The 8,898-nt window shown below is 51.4% G+C and overlaps 1 protein-coding gene across 4 annotated transcripts; it reads right to left on the bottom strand.

Annotated features, from left to right (window-relative positions):
- Positions 1-1,044: 1,044 nt before the first annotated feature.
- LOC141970740 (TLC domain-containing protein 5-like) lies at positions 1,045-8,862 on the bottom strand. 4 transcript variants are annotated; one of them, XM_074927562.1, is made up of 4 exons: positions 6,213-6,261; positions 5,363-5,562; positions 4,820-4,941; positions 1,045-4,717 (listed from the first exon to the last, which is right to left on the bottom strand). In XM_074927562.1, the coding sequence occupies exons 1-4, from the start codon at positions 6,215-6,217 to the stop codon at positions 4,403-4,405; spliced, it is 642 nt and encodes a 213-aa protein (XP_074783663.1). In that variant the 5' UTR covers positions 6,218-6,261; the 3' UTR covers positions 1,045-4,402. The 4 variants fall into 4 exon arrangements, with proteins under 4 accessions (XP_074783663.1, XP_074783661.1, XP_074783662.1 ...); XM_074927560.1 differs by lacking the exon at positions 6,213-6,261 and adding an exon at positions 8,812-8,862 and having other exon boundaries at positions 1,045-4,941; XM_074927561.1 differs by lacking the exon at positions 6,213-6,261 and adding an exon at positions 7,681-8,087 and having other exon boundaries at positions 1,045-4,941.
- Between the last annotated feature and the right edge of the window lie 36 nt (positions 8,863-8,898).

The raw sequence follows: 8,898 nt of genomic DNA, 5'->3' as shown, positions 1-8,898 counted from the left end.
GGCACAGGCCATGCAGGGCAGGGCTTTTCCTATGTTCTGGGTCTGTACAGTGCCTGGTGCACAGAAATTCTTCCTGGTGCCTAGGTCTCTTACTGCAATCGCTGAAAGCACCACTGAAAAAAAAAAAAGCTTTCCTCTCCTCTTATTTTAGGAGCATCCTTTGCTTTTAAAAAGGAGTGCACAGCTTTCTAAACTGCTTGACAAAGCTGTTCTGTGTGTCGGTGGCTTTCCCAGCGCTAACCTATTGCACCGAGGGCAAAAGGAGCCCCTGTGCAAACAGCCCTGAGCCCTGCACAACACCCTCCTGGCAGCTGGCATCTCCTCCAGCCGATTACGTGGCACAGTCAGTCCTGCCCAGGGAGCTCTGGGGGTGAACAGAGCAGCAGCAGCTGCACAGCCCTGCAGTTCCTCTCTGGCTCTGAATGAAGACAGCTCCCCAGCACACAAGCAATACCTCAGCAGGCCACAGACACGCACCACTCGGACCCCAGATTAAATCTGCACCTTCACACGGTGCAGACTTTGGCTCACCTCTACAGCTGCAAGTACCCCCACATCAAACATACTCTCCTCCTATCAGACTTTCCAGTGAAGAAATTCCTAGGCAACAATGCTTCGTTTATGACTGAGAAGAGCTCATGGGTTTTGGTGTGGAAACACAGCAGAACCTTCTCTTTGAGCATACAGGGCATGGAAAAAAACAAAGGAAACATTTTTGCTCCATGAGTTGCCCGAGGATAGGCGCCACGAAAGGCCTGGGGGAACAAACCTATGGAAGAAACGCACCTTGTGCAGCCAGTCAACAACCTGCAAGCACCTATCAGCAAACGCCAAACTACTAAGTACTCCTCAGGATGACCTTGCGAAGAGTGGTGTCTCTGCCTGTTAAACGGTGAAAGCTGTACAAGCTGTTGGCTCAGTCCCTGACAAGCACCCACGGACCATCCCCTTGTTCGTTTACACTGGCAATGCCAACTCATCCAGCAACACACAATACAGCTTAAGAACTGCATCCAAAGAGAGAAAAGAAATTCCTCATAAAATTAAATAATCTTTATTTTATAAAACAATACAAAGCATCTACACCATTCACTGGTGGAACATTAGTTGCTATTACACAGTAATTCAAACACAAGTTATTATTTCACACTAGTTCTGCAGTTTCCTTTTACAATTTGCCCTAGCCACTATGGACTAGCCCGAAGACAGGTCCCACCGTGTGCTCCACAGCTTGGAAGTTATACTTCTCCTGGTTCTGTGATTCTATGCTGGAGCCCGCTAGACAAAACTACAGGCCTTGCTCTGATACATCACTGCTAGCTCTACTTCATAAAGCCACTCCTCACTGCTCTTTTGTTTTCTGGTGTCCCTGCTTAACTTCTAAAGCCTCAACATTGATGACAGTGCTCTACTTCCAACTATGTTTTCCCAGTTTGAAGAAGGCGACCACTCAGCCATGAAAAGTGCATGATCTTTCAAAACATCTTCACGCAAGGTGTTTCATAGACGCCTGCAGTTACTGACAGCCTTATTCACTTGGGTAGGTCGGGCTGTACAGCCCTCACGGAAGGGCTGTAACCACACATTAAGCTGCACACCAAACCGCAGCAGAGGTCAGAGTCCAAATCATCAGGACTGCTCAGGAAACTCTTTTGGTGGGCAAGTCAACAGCTGTGCTGAGAAATAAGCAGGCTGTTTTCACCTACATTTCTTCAGGACTTGATGCTGAAAGTCCTTATTACCTGGTCAGGCTGCCTGCTGAAACTCTGGCTCCAGATGTCCTGAAATCCCTCCTAAGAAAAACCCACCAGACATCCTTTCTTCAACCCACCTGAACAAGCAGCAGCACTGCTGATCTTTACGTGTGCGTCTAGCTTACTCCCGTGGACTCCTACCCATAAGCACCTCTGCAAAGCACCTTGAGCTCCTGCTTTTGTGAGGCAAACCAGATGCCAGGAAGCGCCACCCAAGTTCAGGTGACAAAGTACTGATGATGGGTCACAGTGAGAAGTGCTTCGCTCAAAGCAACAGCATTTTGCCTTTATACAGCACAGCTTGACACAGAGCACCACACCTTCATCCAAGATGGCTCAGTGTTAACACATGAAAACACTCCACGAGGTAGGTAATACTGTACCCACTTAATTAAGTGGGTAAACTGAGGCAAAAAGGCTCCTTGACATGCCCAACAGCAACAGAGCTGGGAAAGAACCAGCAAGCCCCAGCTAGCCCTTCTTGGCTCCCTTCAAGGCTCAACAGTCGTATCACTGTGCTGTGCTAAATGAGTCAAGTTTCCTTTTCGGCACCAGCTCACCCATCAGTTAGCTCACCTGAAGTGCTTTGGGCTCTCCACGTCTTTGGCTGCAAGAGGCAAAGCTCACAGCAGAACCAGCACCTGAGCTGCCCTGGAGGCCTGGTGCTGAGGCTTAAAATAAATGATCAACATAATGACAGCAATAACAAAGAAACAGCACTTAGGAACATACAGTGAAATCAACACCAAGGAGCTGCCAACCGGGGGGGGGGGGTCAGTTTTGCCCTGCAAATGGGACCAGATAAGTAATGGCTATTTTTTCTGCCAGTCGGGTTCACTTTTTTGCTTTAAAAAAGGCCAGATTCTTTGCCTTTCGCTTCTTTAATTATTAGGCTGTAAAATAAGTTTCTCTTACCCTATAAATTCTCACTTTATAATGTGACCCAGATCCAATCAGGGAGACAGAAGTGAATCCAAAGCCCGGGGATCAAGGCATCAATTCGGATGAAGGAGAGCCAAGGTTAGGTCCCTGGCTTGGACAGGGCAGGGGACAGATTTGAGGCTGGGTACCTCTTCCACCTTTAGCCACCGTGTTCTGAATATGCACGTTGGCTACTCTTCAACCAGAAATCCCAATCTGGATCTGAGGAAACACTCTTGTTGAAACTGGGATCTATGGTCCTGGGGAAAAACATCAGTGCTAGTTTCAAGTGTCTTTCAGTCATCTTTCTGTAGAGCCCGCAGACATTCACCTACCGTGGCCAACCACCCCCAAACACTGTGGCAGACTCTGGGTTCAGATACGCTGATCTGAATCTGGGATGACACTTTCAAGAGCAACAGAAATACAGCCTTCATGACAAATCAGGTTCTGGCCCCTGTTCCCTTCCGATTGCCAAAACCAGCAACTACAGATTGTTTGCAGACTGCTGCAGTAAAACACTCAGGATTTACTTATTTTAAAGTTACTTACAGCTTGGGGAGAGTATTTGTCTGACAATCTCAAGGCATGCTGTTTGGTCTCAGGCTCCACACTATGCCTGCATTTGGGCCAATAAGCACAGCAGAGGGAATTTTGGCATTCTGCAGACAAATCAGAGCTTGGCCCATTGGCCAGAAAACCACTTACTGGCAAGTCCTGACGGGGCTTCTCATTACGGATAGCGTTGGGTCACTCGAGAAGTTAAAAGCAGTATTTGGAGGGGGTGGGCAGAGTTTTAACAGTCAGGGATGAAGAAGAGAGGAAAAAAATCTGAAGAGCGTTTCACATCAGGCTGTGTCTTTGGGGGTATTCACAGAGCACCTAGTCCTGCAAGGCGCCAGTGCTGACTGGAGCTTCTGGACACTACTGAAAAATAAGTTATAAATATGTTATTTAAATAAGTTATTAAAAGGAATTAGAAAGGGTAGGAAACAACGACCTACCTAAAATACTGTTCTTCCTAGAGTCACACTCTAGCTCAACCACCAAAAGCATTTCTCCCAAAGGAAACACAGGGATAAGAAACAAAGTGCAGATAACAACCATCATTTTGCATTTATATAGCACCTCTCAAGTAAAGATCTGAAAGTGCGTAACACAGATGGATCAGCTCCATCACCCCCAATTTACAGATGGGGAAATTAGGCACAGAGTTCGAGTTATGTGACTTGCCCAAGGTCACATAATGAGTTGGTGGAAGAGCCAGGAATCCCAACTCTGATGAAACACTAGAACATGCTTCTTCCTAACCCTAAGAAGAGTCACTCTAGATGTCTAGACTGTACAGGACACTGAACATGAAGATCTAGTGTTATTTTCTCCTCTCTTCCAATATTCTACCAGTGCTGAAGGAGTTTGCTACTAACATTACTATTTACACCTGCACTGCTGGACCAGTTATGTTTAGTGTGTAAAATTAGCCCTTCTTTCACTCATCTCATTTAGCGTATGCTTACGTACACACTGAGCCAGCCTCTGCCAGGCCAAACACTGCAGGTCCAATGAATCCATGGCATAGCTCCATGGATTGCAGTGGAGTTATGCCAGGGATAAATTTGGCTGCAGAATTTCTAACGTGTGTTGGCTCCTCTCCCGACAGTGGCATTTCAGGCATGATCCCCTCCTTGCCAGACTGTGAACTCGAGGAAGTCTTACTCAGGATCCAGTCAGTGGTTTTTCAGATGTCCGTTAGTTTTCAAGTATAACTCATCGCTCCGCCGGCTCCTCCAAGCGTGGTACTTCTTCATGCTCTTCCTCCTAGCGAAGCGACAGATGCTGACCATGAAAACCCAGGAGACAGCGTACATGATGACGCCACCCAGCTTAATGTACCACCTGGGTTTGGGCGAAGCAAGCTCACAGTACATCAGCCAGGCCCCCACTCCGATCCGCACCCCAGTGAAGAGGACCACGAAGAAGAAATCCACCACATCACCTGTCAAACTGTGGTAACATCCCATCTCCTTCAGGAACCAGCGGGCCTGCAAAAGTGGGTTGGTGATCTCACTACCAAAAATGACGGCGTTGACCTCTGTAGCTGACTCCCCGAGTGCCAGCGATGCCGTGATGCCCAAGATGCTCACCAGGTGGTGGGCCAGCATCAGGGCACCCTCCGTCTGGAAATACACACACCAACAAAGGTCGAAGAGGAAGTAGCCCAAGCTAAGGCACAGCACGTGTACCTGAAGAGCTGTGTTTGGTGATCCTGAAACATAAAGACACCAGACAGAGCTTTAAAGCATGGAGGCAACAAGCAGGCAGGATCTGAGACTAGGAAGGAGTATTCACCTTCAGCCCTGGCCGGCCAGTATTAGCTTGTACTGATCACAGCTCAGCTGGAGAAGGCAGACAAGTCACAATACTGTAGTTGTTGGGTCCAGCAGCTGCACACACGTAATGACCATGCAATGTGATCGCACACTCTGCCAGACGGCAGCTGGGGAGGCCATTACACTAGCAAAATACAGTACCAGCCTCTCCATTTCTCTAGTACTTCCATCACAAAGCAGCTCAGACATCATTACAATCACCGCTCCTCAAGCGGGCTGGATACTGAGGTGGTAGGAGAACCCCACTTTGTGCCATCACCCACTGGGGGACTTGGGACCACAACTTTCATTACTTACCCGGGTGACTCATAGGCCAGGGGCCATCAATGAAGCCAATGTAAGCAGAGAGACAGGTAGCAAGGATGCCATGGGTCAGCGTGACCAGCCGGCAGCTCCATTCGTAATTCCGGTGCTTGTAGCGATGGCAGAACCAAGCGTAGAGAGCAAGCCAGGCAAGCAGACTGCAGGCTACCCGCAGAGCAAGGGGGAACAGCATCCTGTCACAGGAACGGAAAGACAAAACGCATCAGAAGCTGTAGCCTTTGGCAGCGTTAGCACAATCCAGCGCAGCATTTCACCCGCAACCATCCCAGCGCTGAGTTACTGCGCTGTTCCCTGATGGTGGTGCTTGCTCCTGACAGGTTTTTTTCTGCAGAAGAACTGCAGTTCCTCTGAGGAAAGGCCAACATCAAAGAAGGATATTCTTGAAAATTAGGACAGATTCACCATGTGGCCACCAGTACACAGACCCCCACCGGAGTCACCACAACTGTGGGAAGACGCCCTGAAAGCAATGACCTGGTAAGGCAGTGAGTTCCCAGCCTGCTGAACAGAAAACATTCCACGACTTGGTAAAGCACCTCAGAGGACTTCCCCAACCAGTCTGCAATGCAGGATCTGCTGGGATATGTTTGTGCTCATCTGCACTGCCCCAGGGACAGGCTGAGGAGTGCTGCATCCAGCCATGAGGCTTTGATCCAGAGCTACGCCTGCCCCTTCGTTTTAGTTCCCTGCCCATACATCTGCATTTGACTGGTCTGCTTGCGTTGCCCCACCTGACCTACTCATCCTGTCATCCTGTTTGCTAGCTTGGTTCCTCCTCTCTTAAAAAAAAACCCCAAAAACCAAGAAAAACCAAAAAACATACAGCATCTTGCTAAGTCCACCGCTCAGCAATTTTCCCAGTGCAGTGACACCAACTGAAAAAGTCAAGAGAAACACAAAGGCATTGCCATCACCTGCTACTGAATTTTAACCTCTAGCACTAATACATTTCCAGGACAACTTGGGGAAGAAAAACCTGTAAAATCCCCTTGTCCTCCCCAGGAGAACTGCCAGTGGAACAAGACATTAAAGCCCCCTTTAAGTACTGGGAAGCCACTCTGAACATCTACCCTGAGCCTTCTCGTCTCTAGGCTGAACCCCCTCAACTCTGGGCTAACACCTTTCACAGAATCAACTAAGTTGGAAAGGACCTTGAAGCTCCTCCAGTCCAACCATGAACCTCACCCTCACCGTTCCCAACTCCCCCAGATCCCTCAGCGCTGGCTCAGCCCGACTCTTCAACCCCTCCAGGGATCCCGGGGACTCCCCCCTGCCCTGGGCAGCCCATTCCAACGCCCAACAGCCCCTTCTGCAAAGAAATACTTCCTGACATCTAGTCTAAACCTTCCCTGGCACAACTTGAGGCCATTATCTCTTGTCCTATTGCTCATTACTTGGCTCCAGAGACTCATCCCCCCTCTCTGCCCCCTCCTGGCAGGGAGTTGCAGAGGGCCAGGAGGTCTCCCCTCAGCCTCCTCTTCTCCAGACTGAACCCCCCCAGTTCCCCCAGCCGCTCCCCAGCAGACCTGTGCTCCAGACCCTGCCCCAGCTCCGTTGCCCTTCTCTGGCCACGCTTGAGTCATTCAATGGCCTTTTTGGGGTGAGGGGCCCAGAACTGAACCCACTCATGGAGGGGCGGCCTCACCAGTGCCGAGCCCAGGTTCCATGTAATATAAGATGTGCCTCATTACTCCTAAGCATTCAGGGAAGCACATCAAAAGAAGTTGAGTCACGCTGGGGGATACAGGAGTTCCCAGTTACGCAACAGCAAAAGCGCCACTGGTTGTGCTGGTACTGGCTGGCCAGCGTGCTGGATTCACGCCCAGGGCTGGGGAACACCGAAAGGACCACACGTGATGAGGAGTCAGAGTTGCAATGCCCAACCTTCCCGTTTGGCTTGTTACAAGTTATTACCTGGGATGACTTAGGAGGATGTGTAAACAAAACCATTATGGCATAATGGGCCTCCAGAACACGGGGAAATTAAATGAGGATGTGATTAACTGCTCTGACCGGGTGTTTCCCTTGACATCCCCGGTAGTCCAGGTCCGTGCGCATTTAGACTAAGGGCAGATAAAGCAGGAAGAATTCTGACGTGACAAAAGGGATCGACCAGCTGGAGAAGGCTGGTAGAAAGAAGACAAATGACCTTTTAAACACTTTCGAGGTGTTTTCCACAGCTACTTGTGAAAAAGATGTTTCTCCACATCCCGGAAAGAAAGACGGGGGCCACCTTCCAGCTGCATATCAAAGCTTAACGCTGTCATTGCCATATAAAATATATATCGCACCTGTGAATGCTGCCCGTCCGCACACACTGGAAACAGCCAGATCCTTTAAAAGCGGCAGTAATTCTTCCATCGTCTGTGTCACCAGCAGCCACGGGGGCATCAGTGAAACAGGCTCTACAGTAATTACATGTGCCCCAGACCCGAGTCCAGGACAGCCCCGTTCACAGAGTCACAGAATCATCAAGGTTAGAAAGGACCTTGAAGCTCCTCCAGTCCAACCGTTAACCCAGCACTGACAGTTCCAACTACAGCAGATCCTTAAGCACTAAGTTGACCCGACTCTTCAACCCCCCCAGGGATGGGGACTCCCCCCTGCCCTGGGCAGCCCATTCCAACGCCCAACAGCCCCTTCTGCAAAGAAATACTTCCTAATACCTAGTCTAAACCTTCCCTGGCGCAACTTGAGGCCATTCCCTCTTGTCCTATCACTTATTACTTGGCTCCAGAGACTATCCCCCCTCTCTGCCCCCTCCTGGCAGGGAGTTGCAGAGGGCCAGGAGGTCTCCCCTCAGCCTCCTCTTCTCCAGACTGAACCCCCCCAGTTCCCCCAGCCGCTCCCCAGCAGACCTGTGCTCCAGACCCTGCCCCAGCTCCGTTGCCCTTCTCTGGCCACGCTCGAGTCATTCAATGGCCTTTTTGGGGTGAGGGGCCCAGAACTGAACCCCCTCAGCGAGGGGCGGCCTCCCCAGTGCCGAGCCCAGGGCTCAGATCCCTTCCCTGTCCCTGTGGCCGCGCTATGGCTGACACAAGCCAGGATGCCATTGGCCTCCTTGGCCACCGGGGCACCTGCTGGCTCCTGTTCAGGCTCCCGTTCGCCCCGAAGGAGCTTAAACCCGAGACGGGCATCCTCGGCACGGCACCGTTATCTTTTCTTTTTTTTTTTTTTTTTTTTTTTTTTAAGGCGCAAACCAGAAAATGGAGGCGCCCAGAGAGCCTGGACCCACGGCCGCCGCCTGCCCGCCCGCCCCGGGCCCGCCCGCCGCCCTCCCTGCCGGCCCCCGCCGCCGCCCCGCCCGGCCCCGCTCCTCTCCCCGCGGCTTTGCGGGGCCGGGCCGCGGGAGGCGGCGCCGCCCGGTGCCCGCGGGGGAAGGCGGCAGGGCCCGGCCCGGCCCCTCGGCCCCGCGCACCCACCTGGAGGGACGCGGCTGCTGGGGCCCGGCCCGGCGCCTCCGCCGCCCCCGGCGCCCGGGAAGAGGAAGCGGCGGCGGCGGCCGAGGG

Source organism: Athene noctua, chromosome 26 (assembly GCF_965140245.1).
Source record: "Athene noctua chromosome 26, bAthNoc1.hap1.1, whole genome shotgun sequence".
In the NCBI taxonomy this organism is placed as follows: domain Eukaryota; kingdom Metazoa; phylum Chordata; class Aves; order Strigiformes; family Strigidae; genus Athene; species Athene noctua.
Note: the sequence above shows the minus strand (reverse complement) of the source record. Positions and strands in the feature narration are given on the sequence as shown.

Coding starts and splice junctions, on each gene's coding strand:
- LOC141970740 (XM_074927559.1), bottom strand. Junction 4,942..5,362: donor CTGGCCTATGAGTCACCCGG/GTAAGTAATGAA, acceptor TTTATGTTTCAG/GATCACCAAACACAGCTCTT.